The sequence below is a fragment of the Pipistrellus hanaki genome, assembly GCF_964339955.1.
Source record: "Pipistrellus hanaki genome assembly, chromosome: 9".
NCBI classification, from domain to species: domain Eukaryota; kingdom Metazoa; phylum Chordata; class Mammalia; order Chiroptera; family Vespertilionidae; genus Pipistrellus; species Pipistrellus hanaki.
In genome coordinates this window covers 68,124,005-68,144,043 of record NC_140511.1, presented here as the reverse complement: position 1 = coordinate 68,144,043, position 20,039 = coordinate 68,124,005, and the positions used below count along the sequence as shown (strand labels likewise).

The 20,039-nt window shown below is 54.9% G+C and overlaps 1 protein-coding gene across 4 annotated transcripts in view; it reads left to right on the top strand.

The window, feature by feature from the left end:
* TSPAN18 (tetraspanin 18) overlaps nucleotides 1-20,039 on the top strand; it is a 139,336-nt gene that overhangs the window by 111,142 nt on the left and 8,155 nt on the right. For all 4 annotated transcript variants that reach the window (XM_084894499.1, XM_084894496.1, XM_084894497.1 and 1 more), the window contains 3 exons: nucleotides 10,053-10,135; nucleotides 11,270-11,340; nucleotides 13,740-13,934. In XM_084894499.1, coding sequence (XP_084750625.1) covers nucleotides 11,278-11,340; nucleotides 13,740-13,934 — 258 coding nt within the window. In that variant the 5' untranslated portion in view covers nucleotides 10,053-10,135; nucleotides 11,270-11,277. The remainder of the gene's footprint in view (nucleotides 1-10,052; nucleotides 10,136-11,269; nucleotides 11,341-13,739; nucleotides 13,935-20,039) is intronic.

Below are 20,039 nucleotides of genomic sequence, written 5' to 3'. Positions count from 1 at the left end.
CGAGCCCCCCAGTTCCCATTGAGAGATGGGAACCTGGCTCACCCCCAGAGCTAGCTGGCTGGCCGTGTAACCTAAATTTGAACCCAGACCCCCAGACCCAGGGGCAGTGTCTTCTATCTTTACATCCTCTGGAAATGAGGAAAGGCACCAGTTTGCCTGACCAGAGCCTGGCCTGAAACCCCTTTTCACAGCCCTCTTCTCAACGCCCCAACTGGCCAAATGGGACACACACGTGACTGCGCTCAGCAGGGCAGCATGGGTGTTTGGGAGTGGGTGCGTGGACTCCGCTCCTGAGCTCAGACACAGCCCACACACCCCGAGATCCTGTGTGCAGAGGGGCCACCTGCCCTCCACTCCCAGAGTTTCCAGTTTCAGCAGGGCCTCCTTACCCTGACCCCTTTATTTCACTGGCATTTCTTAGCTTTGGCTACAGACTGGGCTGTATTTACATGTTTAAATGGTGAGGTCTGCCTATCAAATATTCAGACCACCATGTCCATGTCTAAAAGGACAATGCCTGAATTCTTTCCACCCATGCATGGAGCCAGTGACACACACATGTTTGCTCAGCTCTGGCCTTGGGAGCCACGGAGCTATGGACTTGCCTTGCATTACATGGCTGGTTAGTGGCAGAGCAAGGACTAGACCCTGAGCCTCCCAGTTCCCACTGCAACACTTTTCTAGTGGTTTTCCCAATTCTGGAGAGATCTGTGGTTTGACCTACCAGCTCTGGGACATCTTCAAAGCCCTCTGAGTCCAGATGCTGGAACTAACTTACTCAGTTCATACGCAGCCTCAGAGCTGTGTGACTGGGCAAGTTATTTCACTTCTCTGTGCCTGGTTTTCCTTGTCTGTAAAATAGGCATAATGATTGTGGCCATAGATTGTGGTGGAAATGAAGTGGATGAATAGTCTCACAGTGTTTAGAACTGTGCGTGGCGCGTAGTAAGCATCCTGTTAACTCTCATCATTGCCACCTCACCATTCTCCTCCCCTCCCAGAACCTGCCACAGGGTCCACAGTAATTGCTACTGGACCTCAGCAGAACAGAGGAGATGCCTTCCCGTGCACGCGGGCTAATCAAAGGGCACATCCTTGGCTTGTTATTTGCTCTGCATCAGTCATCTGTCATCTGTGAGAACCTCAGAGAGGGGACCAAAGCCTGCAGAGCCTCAGAGAGGGGACCAAAACTTCTTGCAGGCCAGAAAGTGCTGCCCAGACACGTTGCCATATGCCAGACCAGGCAGTGGCCACAGCCTAAGGGTCAGGCTTCTCCGCCCCCTCCCCCCCTCCAGCAACCCTTGTGCAGTAGAGCCCTCCTCCCAAGAGTTCTCAGCAAAGGATACAACCCAGGAGAGTTCTCACGGGGTTCTTACAGGGCAGCGGGGTCAGGCCTTGGCCCCAGAGGGTGACAGCTCCAGTTCCTCTGGTTCATTCAGCTTCTTCTGATGGGCAGCGCCCCTCCCCGTGCTGTTCAGACCGGTGCATGCCCCACCTGGAGCTCTTAGGCCTCACCAGCTCTCCTGCTTCCTACGGTGTGAGTTAGTCTTTCACCCAGAATTTTCTGTTTGTTAAGGGTACTGCCCCTCATCCACAAGGGCCTCCTTTGAGCCTCATGACATCCCTCTTCTGCCTTTATCTCTGTGTCCACAGGGAAGCTGGTGAGACTCAGAGAGGTGCTGGGACTTGGCTAAACTGCACAGCCTGAAGGCAGGGCTGGAACCAGCCGGCCACACCCCAGTTCTGTAGCCTCTCTCATTATTAAATCTCCGCCCCCCCCCCACCTACACACACACACACACACACACACACACACACACACACACAACCAGAGGAGATACATCCACTTCTAATCCTCTACTTTAGCCCAGGGTAAGTCTCCAAATATTCCTTAGGGCCAAGGATCTGCAAACTACTCTCTGTGGGCTAAGCCTCTCCCATATTTTTTGTAAATAAAGTTGTACTGGCCCACAGCCCTGTCCATTCATTTCTATGCAGTCTGTGGCTGCGTTCTCGAATAAAGCGGGGTTGAGTCATTGTGACAGAAATAATATAGCTGCAAAGCCTGAAAAATTTACTGTCTGGCCCTTTATGGCAAAATAAAATTCCCAGCCCTGCTGTAGACGGGTGCTTGGCACATCCTCTCATGTGCCCTTCAAGTTCATGTCTTTCCCTTCGCTCCTCCCCGCCTCTCCACCACCCAATAGAACAAGTGGGGGATTTCTGTCCCATTCTACAGATGAAGAAACCAAGGCCTGGAGACGTTTTATTTCTTCATATTATTATCTTATTATTTTGTCAAAAGGAAGCAGAAACCTTCGGGAGCTTAGTGTGACGTATACTTGCTCATCCCCGAGGCTCCTGGCGGGATTGCCAGCATCCTTTCTGGCTGCAAAAATGCCATTTGGTGGAATTGATGAGCCGACTCCGTGCAGAGATGCAGCAGCTCCATGTTCCCCCTGGTCTGAGGCCCAGACCTGTCTCCATCCAAGCCCAGCCTCTTCCCTGACCCACCTTTCCTGCTTCAGGGCTCCTGCGAGCAGCTGGGATGATGCTTTTTTATTTATTAAATAAATTGGGGTGACATTGGTCAACATGAACATATAGGTTTCAGGTGTGGGGTTGTATGTTACAAGATCTGTATATTTCCCACCACCCAAAGTCAGGTCTTCTCCTGTCACCTTATATTAGGACCCCCTCTCCCCCCACCCCCACCCCGGGATGATGTTTTATGGGGAGGAAAGAAAACGGGGCTCTCTGACTCCAGCTTCCCGTGTTCTCAAGCCCCGGCCCCTGCTTTGCCCTTTGATTCCTTTTCTCCAGGCTTTTCTCTAGCCACGTGGAGCATGCTGTCACGGTCTCTCTGTTTTCGGTGGTTTGCTCGTCACGACTTGAGCTTTAAATACCTGTAGTCATTCCTCCCTAATTCGGACCAGGTGACTAGAATCCATTGCAGTTGCCCTGGGAAGACCCCGTGTCTCTAATATTTATTGCCAAGCAAGTGTAACCGTGGACGTGAGGCTGCGGGGTGGGGGTGCCTGCTCCGTGACAGTTCCTGGGCTCTGGGGGTTCAGGGGGGGGACGCCTTGCCAGTCTGCCCTCAGAGAGGAACCCTGCTCTGGTGGGGGAGCTTCAGGGTAACCCAGGAACTCCTGACTCTAAGAGGCAGCGGGGAGATGAGCCAGGACTAGTGAAGTCCCCTCACTAAACACGGACAGGCTGAGGTCCAAGGAAGTTCATTGCCGATAGGAGCAGACAAAGTGAAACCGACAGCAACCTGGTGTCATGGAAGAAGCCTTGACATCTGCTCACAAACAAGGCACGACAGCTGACTAAAGCCCACCTCCAACAGAGGCCGCTTCAACTCCGAAAGCTCCTTAACTGCCCTGGGCCCCCCTCCCATAGAGATCATCTCTGCCCTGCTTGCCTCAGTGGATGGCTTTGAGGATCAGCAAGAGCATAAAAATAGAAGGGCTTAGGGAGCTGTAACTGAGTATCGATGCAAAGAGTTGCGTTGTGAGTGAAGTAACGTAGGAGGGAATTTGGTTAGGTGCCAGGAGGAGCTGCGCTACTTAAGCAGTACACGTCAAGATGACATGTGGCTAGCTCTGTCTGTGTGTCTATATATATCTGTCCATTGTCTATGCATCTCTTTATCTGTCTGTCTGTGTCTGTGTGGCTCTGTGTGTATTGCATGAGCTTGTATGAATGTGTCTTATGCTTAGAGCACGTCACTGAAGCCAGGACTTGAATGGATTCATCCTTGTTGCTAAGTGCCGAAGCATGTCCTCTTGCTGTCCTACCAGGGGTCAGCAAACTCATTAGTCAACAGAGCCAAATATCAACATTACAACGACTGAAATTTCTTTTGAGAGCCAAATTTTTAAAAACGTAAACTATATGGGTAGGTACATTGTTATTAACTTAATTACTAGGGTATGTGGTATTTTGTGGAAGAGCCACACTCAAAGGGCCAAAGAGCTTCATGTGGCTCTCGAGCCGCGGTTTGTCAATCATTCTCCTATCCAACTTTGGAGGGTGTGGACATAGTACCAGATGAAAAGAGATTTTAAGTTATATCAGTTGATTGGTTTGTTATTGTTTTTTTAATATATTTTATTGATTTTTTACAGAGAGGAAGAGAGAGGGATAGAGAGTTAGAAACATCGATGAGAGAGAATCATCGATCAGCTGCCTCTTGCACACCCCCTACTGGAAATGTGCCTGCAACCAAGATACATGCCCTTGACTGGAATCGAACCTGGGACCTTTCAGTCCGCAGGCAGACGCTCTATCCACTGAGCCAAACCTGTCTCTTCTCGGCAGGTTTGTTATTGTTAACACCTTTCTAAAAAAAAAAAAAAAAAGAGCTAGAGGAAGCGCGGACTGCTGAGGCCTGAATCCCAGTGCCCCTGCTTACCTGTGATCTCCATCTGTTGCTTCCTCTCTCTGGGACTCAGTTGTCACATCTGTAACACGGGGGCAACAGAGCCCACCTCACAAGGTCGTTGTGAGGGTTCAGTGGGTTAGCCCTCAGCAGTGTCCGGCCCGTAGAAAGGAATTCATACATGCTAGCCATTACTGTTATCAGCTATCAGCGGTGTTTCTGGCCCTGACTCCTGATAGATGGAACAGAAAGAGCACTCACTTTGGAGCCACAACACCTGAGGTTTAAGTTTGCCAGTCAGTGGCTGTGTGACCTTGGGCGAGTCACTGCATGTCTCTGATCCTAGTTATCTCCGCTGACAATTGGAAATAATAATAGGCCTGCCTCAGAATTATAGAGGTTCTGAGAACAATGAATATGAGAACTGCACACAGTAGGCACGTAAGAAGAAAGTAGATTTTCTTTGTCTGCTTGCAAAAGAGAAATTCCCCTGGGACACACCTCCCATTACCCCCAACAGTGGGGTTCTGTATCTCACCCACTCCCTGGGTGCCAGCCAGGATCTGCTTTGCCCTGTGTGATCTGATCTGACAGGATAAGTACAGCAACAGAAGCCAGGAGCCTTGGCACCCTTCTCTGCAGAATGGGCATGGGGTACGGGGGTTGCTCTGGCCCCCTCACCCCTGCTCAGACCTGTGCCCTTTCCCACCTAGTTCCCAGGCCCCCTTAATGCCCCTGGAGCCATTAAATGTTTAAATCCAGGCTGGGTAGCAGCCAGGTTGCTCTAGCAACAGCCCTGCATATTTTGGGTGGAATTACCAAGTTTGTCAAAGGGCTTCTTGCAGCTCCAAGCCCTGAGGGAGGGTGAAATGTGGGCTGGGAGACCATGCGTGCTTGCTGGGAGGGGAGGCTGAGGTTCATGCTCCTCATTCGAGGCATGGAGATGCAGTTGTCCATAGAACGCGGCCACAGGACACAAAGGTCAGAGGGAGGGCAGGCTTCGCCCAGTTTCCATCATGTGGACTCGAACCCAGGACTCGTGTCAGCCAGTCCCCTTCTCTTCACCACTTGCTTTTGCTGTGAGCATGTTGTCTAATAGCCCGTCCACCAGCAGGGTTCCTAGCTCTTCGCAGCAGTGTGCCCTCTGGGGTCTGACTCCCAGTCCTGCCCCTTGCCAGCTGGGCCAGCACGGGGAGCTCGCCCATGTCCTCTGAGCCTCAGTAACGCGAGGATAATTCGCTTTGTGTGGATGATGTTGGAACCCTGCTCAGCATGGCTCCTGGCACACGTGAAGCAGGGGCAGTTATTATATGGATAGCATTCCGTCCAGTACCCTTCGTATGCTGAGGGGACTCTGAGGTGGGAGCACTGCGCCGACCACGGAAGGCTTCTGTCTGTTGGGGAAAGTCTGACAGCAATGACACAACCAGAGGGCACACTCCTGCCCGTTCCATCCTGGGCGGCTGAGCGGGCCACCTTTCCCATCCCCTCGATGACCATGCCATCACCCAGAGCCCGAGTGTGCCCGCACAACCAGCAGGATTTCCCGAGTGTGCCCGACTGCACCTGTCCTCCCTGGGCCCTGGGAATGTCTGCTCGTGTCCTTCTTACACCCACCTTTCCCCAGGTCACCAGGATGGCGGTCAGGGAAACTTCCCTGGAGGGCTCAGCAGGGGCGAAGGACAGGGCAGGATCAGCCTCAGGAGGCCGAGGGTGTCCTCCCTCCTCCCTCCCCCCTCCTTTGTCCCTCCCAGCCCTGCAACCCAGTCCCTCATGCTGCCTCAGCTACTCTCCGCTGGTGGGCATCACCCTGAGCTTGGACTCCTGTTCTGAGGCCAAATCCTGCTCCTGATACACAGAGTGACCTCCACCGTTCTTGCTCGTGACCAAGTTCAGATTGCCCAGGTTGCCTTGCCTCCAGCGCCGGGACTGGGGCAAGTAAAAGTCTTTGCAAGAGGACGCAGAACCTTTGTTCCCAGAGGCCTTTGCATTAGGCCGTCTCCATTCAAAGGCAGGAACACAGACCCACTGCCTGGGTTTGGGAGGAGCACTTCCTGTGGCTTGAGTCCAGCCCAGGTCCATATGTCCAATCCAGGGTGCCCTGGATTGCCAATGGTCACTCTGGGGATCAGCAGGCCTAGGTCCCGGAGGCCACACCTTTGAGAACAGCCAGGGAAGGATGAGGAACCCTGCTTTGTCCCAGCAGTTTCTCCAACCTCCTGTGATACCCTGGGCCAGGGATTGTGCATCTCTGAGCCTCAGTTTCCTCTCTTGTAAAGCACGAGTGTCCATCTCCTGGACCATGGGTGGTTGGGACAATTCAGTGAGGCAATATAGGAAAGTAGCTTCTGGAAGTCCAGATAAAGTAAGATGTCCATCTTAGGTGGCTGGCTGAGTGGAGGGAAAGCAGCAGGCTTACGGCCAGCAGCTCCCGGTTCCAGCCCTGCTGTGTGACGTTAGGCAAGACCCTGTCCCTCTCTGGGCCTCGGCATCCCCCATGTGAAAGGCCGGCATCGGAGTTACCCTTCACCAAGGCGCGTTCTTCTTTGGAGATTCTATGATGGAAGCAGCATATGCAAGTTCCGGGTGGGACAGAGGGAAGGGCTTGTGGCACGGACTGAGCGCCCACGTACTGCCTCAGCTCCTAGACCAGAGACACATCCTTCCCAGATGCCACGGATATGCTCTGCTTTGCCCCCCTGGACAGTAACAATTCTGTGGGTCTGGGGGAACTGTCATTTAGGATCCCACCGCATCCAAGGCAGGTTGCCTGCTGCCGTTAACCCTCCAGGCACCACTCCCAAGAGCCTAATTAGATTTTATCCCCCACTCAGCTGTGTCCGTGTCCCCATGTGCGTGCCATTGCCAGGCACTCCAGGATTTAGGGCCAATTGCTTGTTTATCAGACCGTCTGTCTCCGGGATGAGGCCCAGCAGGCACAGCCAGAGCGCAAACATGTCCTCCCCCCTGAGCCTGACGGCTAGAATCATTGTTATTCTGACCAGCCTCCTCCCATCCTGATGAAGGAAAACGTGGCTCTTAAAACCTGGTGTCGGTTCCGGCTCTAAGACCTTTCTGGCCCGTGGGAGACTTTCTCCCCTCTTCTGTGAAAGGGAGTGATGATAATATCTATTTTGCAGAGTTTTTTCAAGGATCAAGTAAGACAGTTGTTGGTAATGGCCCCTGGCACAGTGTCTTATCATTGAGCCCACAAATGTTGGCCCTCCCTGTCCTCCCCACACACAGGCCTCCCCAGCTTCTATCATCCCCTCCAGCCCTTTCTCTCTCCTGCTGGGCATGCCCAGAGCACTAGGTTGATGGCTGTAAACACTCCCCTCCAAGTACCCGGTTATTGCCTCTCCCTAGACTTGAGCAAGTCCTTGGTGTCTGTGCCTTGGATCAAGCCCAGGGCTGGCATTAGTAGGTGTCTGGCACACCCAGGAAGGAAGTGACTGGATGTGTAGCCACTAAAGTGCTTTCACCGTCATCATCTCCTTCACTTCTCTCCAGGACCCTGGGAGTTAGATTGAGAAACCCCATGGCACAGATGAGGAAACAAGGAGCTGAGGAGGGTGGCCCAGGCCTCAGCTTGTCAGGGCAGAGACCCTGCTGGCTGGAACCTGGGGTTTGGAGGTGAGGCCGCTCCTGCACCACAGCGCCCTCACCTGGCAGGACGTTCCTCACTCTCCAGCAGCCCACACTTACCATTTGCTTCCTCTGATGGGGGCTTCTCCATGGCTTATGTCCACTTGTCTTCTTTTCTCTCTCTCCAGAAAGCATGTCTGGGGCCTGGGGGCAGTGAAAGTGAAAGGAGTGATTTATGAGCTGAGCTGTCCTTCTTAATCAGAGGACCCCGCTCTGTGCAGATGGGACCGAGGCGCCATCTGGGGCAGTGGGAGGGGCAAGATTAATAAAGCTGTCTGGCCTTGGCAGGGGCCTGCAGAGGAGACCCCGGAGGCGCTGCGTGACCTCGCCCTGTCTCTGCCCCTCTCTGGGACTCAGGGCCCCCATCTGTCAAGGAGTGGCAGTTTTGGGTTACCCCCCAGAGGCCTCTAGCTGGCACAGGAGGGATGCTAGCTGGTCCCTGGGATTCTGCCTTGTTGCCTGATTGAGGGGCAGAGCAGCACTGGGTTGGAGACTTGGGGACGGAGGCATAGCGCTTGCTCTTTCTCACGTCCTCTCTCTGGTACCAGGTCCATGGACTGGTGTTTTGTCAGGAGCTCTGGTTTGGAGTCCAGCAAACTTGGGCCTCAATCATGGCCATGCCTTCCTAACCGTGTGAATAAAGCCAGGCCAGTTAATTACATTCTCTGAGCCTCCGTTTCCTCATCTGTAAATGACAAAATGCACCCACTTCCTCGGTGAGGATTAAATAAGAGAAGAAGGAGAAAGGCTTAGCATAGTCTCGTACGTGGTAATTGCTCAATATTATTAGTTATTACTCGGTTCAGTTATCAGAGCACTGTAAACATTGATTTGAATATGGGGCCTTTAGGGGAAAGATGTTTTTACCCATCCCAAGTGAGCCATATGCCCACGGTCCTCTCCCGCGCTCACCTCCATTGGTAACTGGTGGATCTGGCTCGAGCATCCACTTATTTCCCATCTGTGATGATGCTGCCCCTGGCAGCTGTGCTTTACTGGTTCCAAGGTGTTTTCCTATCACATCGGCTCATTTTATGTCTCAGATCATGAATTCCTACAACCACCTTTGGCTTCAAAATGGAGAACCCCAGTTTTCAGAGGAGATTGAGCAACTCAGGGAGGGAAGTGACTTTGTAAAGGTCTCAGGGAGCTGGCCCAGGCAGCTGTGCCCAGCGAGGTGTGCCAGGCTATGCCGAAGAAGCGGCAATGGAGTGAGCATGGACTGACCTGGATGGGAAGAAGGAATGTGAATGGGCACTTGAGACCCAGAAATTCTTCCTGTCTCCCTTGTCCCCCCCGGTGGGGATGCACCGCAGTCCAACCTCCCGGGCCTCAGCTCTCCCCTGAAACTTGTCCTCTAGCCTAACATTTGAGCAGGACCCAGCTATGGAGTTCCCCCATGAGTCTGGTAGAACCGGACTTCCCACCTGGGCACATTTGACTGCTGAAACCAGACCTCCATCTCCACTGCTGGGGGCTGACTCTCTGAAGGACCCTTCTGGCAGGTCCTTATGCAAAGCTACGGAATCCTTTCCAACACCAGATTTCACTTCCAGGGGAGACAGGGTACCTGGGGAAGGGCTCTGATGGACAGGGCCACGCTGGCACTCACTACTGAGGCATCATTGCAGATGCCTAGGTGGCAGCCAGGTGGCATCCAAGTGCATGGGCCACCCATGCCCATTGTCTCCTCCTAGCTCATCAGCCACACGCAGGGTGGCAGCGTAGATGAGGCCGTTCCAGAAATTGCAAGCCTTTTGAAAATGTTCCCCCCGCAGCCCCAGCAGGGGCACCTAGAGCTGCCATCTGGGCGGAGAGAGGGCATCCCCGCCAGCCCTCCTGCCGGCCTCTGCAGCCGGAGGGGCCCAGGTGCTGAGGGCTTTTCATTAGCCCTAATGGGCCTGGAGGAGCGAGGCACTTGCCTGAGTGTGTGTCCAAAGAGCGGTTTTTCATAAACAGCGCCTTGAACATGGCTGTTCCTTAATGACCTCCTATAGTAATTGAATATGTTCCCTTATAGGACAAGCTGGGCCAATAACAGAACCAGACAGCAGCCCCTCTGACCGAAGACGCTGTTCTGCTGACGCCGGAAGAACTGCCCAGGTGATAAGCCAGCAGCTGCCTCCCCCTCACGCTGTGCCCCTCTCCCTCGCCACGCTTTCAGTCCGTCTGTCTCCCCCTGTATCACTTCCTGCTCTCTCGCTCTTTCTCTGTCGTTCTCCATCTTCCTCTCTCTCTTGCTGACCTGTCTTGATCTATGTCTTTGATTTGCTGACCGTTGTCCTCTATCTCTGTTCTCTCTTCCCACCATTCATTCATTCATTCATTCAGACATATGAACCAGGGACCTGCCATGTGCCAGGCGCTGCTCGGGGCCCTGGGAACGTGGCAGTAACAGGTCCGGGCTTTTACGGAGTGTGCATTCTAACAGTGGGAGGTGTGTGCTACCAAAATCAACAAGTAAAACGTCGGATCTGTAGTGTGTCCATGGGCACTGGCCTGGGCTTCAGGAAACGGAGCTTCCGTCCCAGATCCTCCAGTAGTTGGTTTGGGAACTTGGCCAAACCCCCTTTCCCTTTCTCAGCCTCAGTTTTCTCATCTCCAGTGTGAGGGTGTTGGAACACATTAGTGCTGCCCTGACGTTTTATGACCAACAACTTCTTTGATGAAGAAGAGCTTTAGGAGCCCTGACCGGATAGAGCGTCGGCCTGCGGACTCAAGGGTCCCAGGTTCGATTCTGGTCAAGGGCATGTACCTTGGTTGCGGGCACATCCCCAATAGGGAGTGTGCAGGAGGCACTGATCAGTGTTTCTCTCTCATCGATGTTTCTAACTTTTTATCCCTCTCCCTTCCTCTCTATAAAAAATTTTAAAAAAATAATATATATACATACATATATATATATATATATATATATATATATATATATATATATATATATATTTTAAAAATAGCTTTAGGATATGGTTAGTTGCAGGGACCCAGTTTGAGAACCACTGCATCCACTCATCTTCCCACTCAGAAATCCTCCACATCAGAGTCCTTACCGCTCCTGACAGGGAACAACAGCTAATGCAGCCGGTTGAGGTCTGGAGGGGCAGGTAGAGGGGCCGCCTGGTGACTGGGTGGCAGGGAGGAAGGAGGGGCAAGTAGAGGGGCCGCCTGGTGGCCGGACTGCAGGGAGGAAGGAGGGGCAGAGCAGCCCGTGGGAGCCTGAGGAGCCCTGCTGTTTTGCAGGTGGAGCCATGGAAGGTGACTGTCTGAGCTGCATGAAGTACCTGATGTTCGTTTTCAATTTCTTCATATTTGTAAGTACTCCTGGGACATGCCCGGGGTCTCCCTAGACCTCAGCGGAGCCGGCAGAACTAACTGCTGCTGGGAAATAGTCACATTGGGCTGAGTCCCAGGACGGGCACAGGGGCCAGCGCAAGAAGCAGGTCTTGGGATGGGAGACCCTGGCCATGCCCACCCCACTCCAGAAAGCCCGCCATCCTAGGAGGGATATTGTTGGTGGGCCCGGGATGGTCCGGCTCCTCTGACAAAGAGTGAGGGCCTCGGTCCTGGCCACTGTCTTGGGATCTGAGCCCTAATGGATTTGGGGAAAGGAGGAGATGGATGATCAGAGGACAGCAGAGGGAACCCCACCTAGCCCGACCCCCAGAGCATTACAGACGTCAGCTGGAGGGCAGCCTGATGGAATTAGAAACCTCTCCAGAACTGGGAGACCGAGATTCCAAGCCAGGCTTAGCATCGTATCAGCTATGATAAGCGAGCCACATGCTGCTCTTTGGCCCCTTGAGTGTGGCTCTTCCACAAACTACCACGGCCTGGGCGAGTCTATTTTGAAGTGGCTTTAGAAGTTTAAGTTTAAAAAATTTGGTTCTCAAATTTCAATCGTACTGTTGATATTTGGCTCTGTTGACTAATGAGTTTGCCGACCACTGAGCTAGGTGATTTGAAACACCTTCACCTCTCTGAACCTCAGTATCTTCATCCCTTCATTACCCACCTCAACAGGTATTTTTAAAAATTAAGCAAGATGAGGAAGTGCCTGCCATGCGTCAGCACTCAATAGCTGAGCCCCACCCCATCCCACCTATGACGGACAGAGCCCCCAGTGCTCAGCTGGCCGCAGCACTGCCCACCTGCTGGCAGCCCCCAAGGCTCTGCTTAGGTCCCTGGCCTTTCCCAGGAGAGAGCCATGCCCCCAGCATCCTGGGCCCCTGCAGGCTTTCCTGACCTCCCTGAGCCTTTGATCTTAGTGCAGGCAAGACCTGGATGATGCAAGGTCCACCAGTGTCCTCGAGGGGAGGCCACTATGAAAAAGAGGCCCCTTTCTGGTAAGGCCGGCTGTGTCTGGCTCTCCATCCATTTTTTTATACCTCTCAGCAACCGTCCTGGGTTCCCTCCCCTGCCCCACCATTCTGAAGAGCAGGAAGCCCGACAGATTTGAATTTTAGACCCAGTTTCTAAGCTGGGGGACCTCCGGCCAGCCCCAGGGTCTCCAGCTGATGTGGGCGGAGTCATCTGGGCAGCTCAGTCTGTGATCAAGCCCTCCTTGCAGCGGACCTCAGCACTCAGGGGGCAGACCCCACCCCTCCACCAGCAGGTCCTACTGGAGGCTGGTCAAAACCACTGACAGAGGCAGAATTGCCGGTTTTGCCTTCCTCTCTCTTCCCACTGCCGGGTGCCTCCAGCCCCTCCACCCCACCCCAGCCCTAACTGTACCTAAAATATCATCTCTTGCCCCAAACTGTGCAGCGCTTCCCCGCAGCTTGCAGACCCCGCTCAGCCAAGCCAGAGCTCGGCAGTTTGCTCCTACCACCATCTGTCACTCATGCTTCAGGCCCCCGCACCACACAGGGATTTCAGACACTTTACAGCCTTCAAAAACCCAACAATGCCAAGCTGGCTCTCCTGCAGCTGATCCGTTTCCAATACTCTGTGCCCAGGACAAATGGAATGGATATTTATTGAAACCTGCTAAGTACATTTATATCCATCCTGTCCTTTCTTCCTTGGGAGACGGGGATTACTATCTTTTTCCTGAACCACGAGGAAGCTGACCTTCAGAGAGGTTAAGCCACTTACCCAAGGCCACACAGCTGAGAAGTGCCACAGCCCTTTCTCTGAGCTATGCTGCCTCTTCTCCAGAGATGAGTAAGGCATAGAGAGATGGTCCATGCAGCCAAAGACATGGACACGAAGGCTTTCCGGGTACAGATTGGAGAGTGGGGAGGCCAACCTGAGGGGGGAGGAGAAGGCAGAAGGAATGGCTTCTGTCTGTGTTTGCCTGTCCCTGGCAGGGCGCAGGCACAGTGTAGGTGTCAGTGCATGTTCCGGGAGTTTGGTGAGTGTCCTTGGGGCTGGAGACAGGGAGGCCAGAGCTCTCAAAACTGTGTGTTACCGTCATCAAGTCGTTGGCCCCCTGTGGGGCTCAGTGTGGAATCTGAGGGTTGGACTAGGTGACCTCCTTATCCTGCAGCTCTGATATTGAAAGGGAATTTAAAAGTAGCAATTCAACTCCACACACATGGTTCTCAGCAGGCCGAGGTGGGGCTGGGCAGAGGCTGGGCTTAGACCAAGCCAGAGTAAGTAGGAAGACGCGGAGCAGTGACCAGCGGTGCTGGGATACTGGCCCTTGCAGCAAATGAGCTCTGTTCTTCTGTTTCTCCCCCTCTCTCCCTCCTGACTGCCCTGTGAGCAGCTGGGCGGGGCCTGTCTGCTGGGCATCGGCATCTGGGTCATGGTGGATCCCACCGGCTTCCGAGAGATCGTGGCCGCCAACCCCTTGCTCATCACGGGCGTCTACATCCTGCTGGCGATGGGGGGGCTGCTGTTCCTGCTAGGCTTCCTGGGCTGCTGCGGGGCCATCCGGGAGAACAAGTGTCTGCTGCTGTTTGTGAGTACTGCCCCCCCCAAAAAAACCACCCCCGCCCACCACGGGGCCCTGAGCCTGCGCTGCAAGGACTCACCCTGAGGTCAGGGCCACGCAGGCCATTCTCCCGGAGTCTTTCCCATGTGGCCTTGCAGCCCCAGCTTCCAGATCTCACTCTGTGCTGGGCCACGCAGGCTGTGTGGGCAAGCTGCCTCCAAGTGGAGAGGGGCCTCAACCTGCAGGCCCAAACAGCCAGGCTCCTCCATGGCATTGTCAACAGAGAATGTTATCTATTTGCTTGCTTTTAAGAACTTCAATAGGTAATCCCGTCCTTGGTACAAGAGCTAAGACAGCTATGGGGTGAATTACCGTTTGCATTTCCAGTTCTAAGACAGGAATGATATGGCCTCATCAGCTTCCTCTTTACTTTATTAAGTAAATAGTCCTTGGGCTGTTCCTATGGGCCACATAGTTCACGCATGAGGGCCAAGAATGGCTGTCCCTCCCTCGTGGGCACGGGGAGGCGTTGGTCCCATAAGGATGGGCCGGGCAGCAGGCAGACCTGGTTGGAGTGTGCACCCTGCTCTGCCCCCTAACGAAGGATGTGGCTCTCGTCTAGTTTCTGAACCTCTCTGAGCCTCAGACTCTGCTTGTTAAGTGAGCAAGGAGCCGACCAGCTCAGCTGTCGGTGGTAGCCAAACAAGAGAAAGGGTAGATGTCTGTGGTAGTCCCATGAGCTGTGGTTCTTTGGGCTTTTGCTCACCTTCCTGGCCTTGGTGGGTGGGTTCTCTCCTTGCTGCGGGGTCCTGTGAGCCCCCCCGGCTAGGAGAACTTGTGAGGTGAGCCCAGCACTGCTGTGGGTTCAGTGAAAAGCAGCCCTGCATAGAGAAGGGTGTGTGGATGGCGAGTGGGTGGTAGGGAGTGAAGCCATAGGAAGGTCCGGGCGGGTCACCAGGAGGACTTCCTAGCAAGGCTCTGGCTGCTCCTGCCCGCACTCTGAGTGGCAGAGACCTGGCACAGTGCCTCCTCCACAGACTAGGACTCACTCACTGGCCCCCACTGTCACACTGAGAGGCCCACGTCTCAGAGACAACATGAAATCCGCTGTGAAATGCGTGACACTGAAGCCTTGGGTCCCTTTGGCCTTCAGTCTCATACACTGCAAACTTTACATTGAGAGAGAAACAAAGAAGCCCGTGGGCGCCCCCTGGTGGAAAACTCTGTGCAGTGTCGGATGGTGCAGGGGAAATCTGGGCTTGGGGAGCTCCCAGGACTTGAAAGGGAGCTGGGTACTGGTCCCAGGACACCCTGAACCGCCCTTCCAGGGCACATCATTGTTAACGGGCTCATCTCTGAAGCCAAGCCAGGCTCGGGGCTGGGGAGGCAGCGAGCTTAGTGGCTCCCTCTGAGCCTGCCATCTGGACTGGCCGTCTCAGTTCCTAGGAGACCAAGGCCCAGGATGAAGTTTGCCCCGAGAGAGAATGAAGTCCTGGCGTGGCTCAGTCCAGCCCACCGACCCTCAAAGTAGCCCCTTCCCACTCCTTTCTTCTATTGCCTTTATTCCTCCCTTTTGTCTCTCCTCAGTCTCATCTCTGTTGCTTCATCTTTGCTCGCTCTTTCTCTGCTTCTCTCTCTCTCTCTCTCTCTCTCTCTCTCTCTCTCTCTCTCTCTCTCTCTCTCCCCCCCCCCCCACCCCTCTCTCCATCTCTTGGTTTCTATTTCTACTGCCTTTCCTACCTCTCCTCTGATTGCTCCTTGCCTCTGTCCTGTCTCTTTCCCCCTTTCTCTTTACTTCCCCTAGCTGGGCCACCTCTCCTCCCCTCCTCTCCTCTCCTCTCCTCTCTCTCCCACTCCCATTTCCTTTTCTCCTTGCCCCCTTCTGATGCCCGGCACACACTAGCTGGAAGTCACAGGGAAAGTCAAAGCCAGGGGACCCATGGATCCAGGTCTCCTCTCAGACCAGGGCTGAGGGGCTCTTACCTTAGCGTGGACTCAAGTGGTTAAAAACTCACCTGAAGTTATGTGTAAAATATTATGTCAGGGCCTGTATGTGTGTGTGCCTGTGCATGTGTGCTGTGTATGTGTGTGTATATAGTGTACGCATGCAAGTTCTGGGACGAGGCACCACAGCTTCTAGATGGTTTTCAAAAAGACTCGTGACCTAAAAAATAAGAAGGGCCACTTCCTCTTTTAAGCTGGGCCTGCCTATGTGGGGTCCACCCCTTAGGGAAGCCTGAGACCCCTCCCTCAGGCTGCTGGGAGGGAGGGAAGACTTGTCTTGAAAGGGGCCAAGGAGCACTGGAGGCTCCTCCAGAACCCTGGCTCAAAGACCTGTGAGAAAAGGGACGGGGGCGGGGCTTAGCTGAGCATCCCGCCCCCTCCTCTGAGGCTGGAACCTCAGGGTCCCGGTGACCCTGAGCCCAGGCCAGTGGGCCCAATGACCCCATCACCGAATGGTCATGGGTACATTTTTTCAAACACTCCTGTTGGTCAGTTTTACAGCGTTTTCACATACAGTGGGTCAGTTTCAGCCTGTTATTGATACACTGTGGCATCCTTTTTTCCTGGTTGCTTACCTCTGAAGAGGAATTTTTTTTTGGCCCATTTATTTGATTCCGATTTTTTTAAAAAAAATTATAACAAAGTCAAGCTAAATGGGAAAAGAGAACAGCAAGAGACGTGTGTGTGTGTGTGTGTGTGTGTGTGTGTGTGTGTGTGTTTGAAAGAGATAGATGAGCTGAATGGCACATGAAGTACATAAATTTGGTAAATATTTATTAGAAGTGAGAACTGAAAGCTGATGTGCTTGTAAGCAGATGGGCTGGAGGAGTCTGGAAATACTCACCAGTAGGCAAAATAGCAGTCCCAACCCCTCCCCTTTGTTAGTCTTCCCATCCTGGGCCAAGTGTTGTCAATCCGATGCTTGGGAACCACTGGCACGTGTGTCCGTGGGCAGGTGGACTGAGGTTAGATGAACCCAAGGCGAAGGAACCCTGGGAAAGCCCCGACTTGGGGACGCCCCAAGAAGTATCAGGCGGGGCCAAGGGGGATCCCCTCCACATGACCAGTGGTGACCTCCACATGACAAGAGGAGGAGGAAATGGCCTCGGGCTGGAGAAGGCGAGCCGGCAGAGTGGCATTGTTGTGATGTTGGCACAGCGGGCACTTTCCTTCAGGTGACTCACTCTTCCCCACACTCAAGGCCCCCCATGGTCCCCATATTTGGGGAGCCCTGCCCCAGGCGGGGAGCAATGGCAGGCAGGTCTGCAGACCCCCTTACTCTGCAGAGGCCCACTCTCCCCGTCAGTGCCTTACCGGGTTCATCCTTTAATGTCACCTCATGAACTTCATTTCCTGAATGATGAAACTCGGCTCGATGTCAACTCCATGAGGATGAGGACTGTGTCTGCCTCGTATGTGTTTGTTTGCCAGCACCTAGCACAGCACCTGGCACCGAGTCAACAGCCCTGGGATGCAGCAGAGAGAAGGCTGTGCCAGGGATGTGGTGACCACTGCTCTGCCCCTTCCTGTTCGGGTGACCTGAGGCTGGTTACCGCACCTCAGATTCCTTCTATCTGAAACGAGGATAGTAATTCCTCCTCCCCGTCTCCGGCGTTGCTCTGTTCCTGGCCCATGGGGACACGTGATACAGGGGAAGCCAAAGGGACCGGTGTTGATCCACAAGGGACCCCGCAGGCTGTTGGAAAGCCTGAAGCCCTAGAGGCTCTGGTGGGCTCCAGGATGACATGGTGTTGGGAGGCCGTGTTCTGGAACCAGAAACCCACGTTTACCCCAGGTGTGCAGCCTCTGTGCTGAGCCCGCTGCCCCCTCGGGTCCCAGTTTCCCCATCAGCACACTGGGCTGTGGGTAATGGCAGCGTCCTCTGTAGGCTGCCGAGGGGGTTCCGTGAAGGGACCCATGTGAGATCCCCAGCACCTTGGTCGTAAGCGCTCCGCGGACAGCAGCTGGCGTTGCTTTTCCAGAGACCACCATGCCAGCCCTCGCCTTCAGGCAGGCCCTGCTTCCTCTGGGTTCAGCGCCACCCGCTGAGCAGCCCTCACGTCGCACCGGCCTTGGGCACGGGCTCCGCTGCTGCCTCGTCTCGCTGGAGCTGTGCAGAGTCATCCTGGTCCGCACACACTCCCCGGGAGATGCACTCGCCGAGTGCGAGGCTGGAGCGTGGCCTCATTCATAGTTTATAGCCATCTAAACCACGGGGATCGATCACCGAGGTGGAGGCCACTTCTGAGGCCACACTTGGCCAGCCTGCGGACTGCCAGCAGCTCCACCGGGAGGGCCCAGGCAGGGAGGGACTCCGTGGAGGCCATGGGGAACCACAGGATGGCCATCCATCACCAGCAAAATGGAAGTGCCAGGAGCCCTGCCAGCAGCCTCCATCACTGTCAGGGGGAAGAGAGGCCACAGAAGTGGAAAACACATCACTTGGCTCACCCAGGGGCCATCCAGTGCGTGGGGGCGGGGCCAGGGGTGCTGGAATGGACTGCAGGTGCTGTGGCCCGGAGCACAGGAAGCCCTCTGTCACAGGCCCCCGGGGTTGGGGATCTCTGCCCAACCCCCAGCTCAGCCCAGGGTCCCCAGCAGAGCTGGCCCCAGCAAGGCTGGCCAGTGGGGAGCAGACCCCCAGGGCTCGGCATAGAGGCGAGGCAGCGTGGCACTGGGAAACGAGCTGGGTTAAGATGAAGGATTTGCTCTGAGATTTTTGAGCTGCTCACCTTGGGGCAGTCATTCCCTTCCCCGGCTTGTTTTCTCCCCTGGGGAAGTGGGGGGCTAAACAGAAAAGAGACGGGGCAGAGCGGGTACAGAGCCCAGGCTGGAGGCAGCTTAAACCTGGCGAGACTCCTGCCGCCAAAGACCACAGTGTGGGAGGAGCTCTGTGCTGGCTGGTCTGTCTGAGCCAGGGGTTCTTCTGGAGCTGTGGGCCTTTAAGAGACCAGACCAGACCATCTGACGGGTCTAGGGGACGTGTTCACGGCCACATCCCCAGTGGGTCATTTTGAAATCCATCCCAGGGGCTTCCCAAAGGTGGTGTGAAGCCCAAGCAATCGGGAGGAACCTCAGGATCTTCTGGGGCAGCCTGTGCAAGCTGCAAAGTCAGGGAGGGGACATGACTGGGATCTTCCCGGGATGAGGATAAAGTGGCCCAACGCTGCTTCTGTCCGAAGGAACACGATCCAGGAGAGAGACACCGAGGGCGCCCCAGTGGCCCCACGAGTGTCCGTGAAGCTGGGCACTAGGGCCCAGGCGCTGGGGCTTGGGGAGCAGCTTCCCTCCTGTTCCTGTGAGAGCCTCTCTTAGGACTTAACGACACTTCACGTCCATCACTTCCTTGTTCCCCAGGTGGGCTTCGAAGGGGGTGTTACACCCTCATTTCCCTGACAAGGAGGCTGGAAGGGGTTTGAGTGACTGTCCCACGTCACACAGAGCATGGCAGGGCAGGCAGAGGGTGTCCGGACACTAAGCCCCGGACCCTTTGTGTCCTTCCAGCCTGGGCACATCCAGAGTGGCCTGGCAGCTCTGGGACAGTGACCCAGGGGAGTAGGTCTCAGGCAGCTGGCCGAAGCGGCCGAGAGGCTGTGCACCAGGGACTCAGTCCTCTGCTGGTGGTCGCAGGTGGGGTGACAACTCTTATCAGTGTCACAGACCACGTATGCCAACGGCACCAGTGCGAGGTCGTGAAGGCCCAGCCACTTCCTTTCTCTGCCGACAGCTCTCGGCTCAAAGCAGCGCCCAGGAGGGCCAGGGCCTGAGAGGGAGTGGACAGCAAGGTCCTGATGGCGAGTCGGTCACTCCTGGCTTCGTTCCTTCATCTGACAGCCACGAGCCGGGGTCCGTGCTGGCCGGGCCTGGGGAAGCATGCTGAGCTGTAGCCTCTGCACTTAATAGGGGCCCAGTGGGGGCACAGCGCTGCCATGGGGACATCTCTGCGGGGCCCTGTGATGGGGTGGGGGAGCCGCAGGGGAGCGCCTGGGCTGGCAAACGAGGAGCTGGTGACTGAGGAAGGACGTACCTTCCCGGCAGAGGGGACCCCGAGACGAGAGGCCCCCTGGTTGACTCGGGAGCATCAGGAGAGGCAGTGAGTGGAGCAGAGCAGGTTCCGTTAGGTTTCAG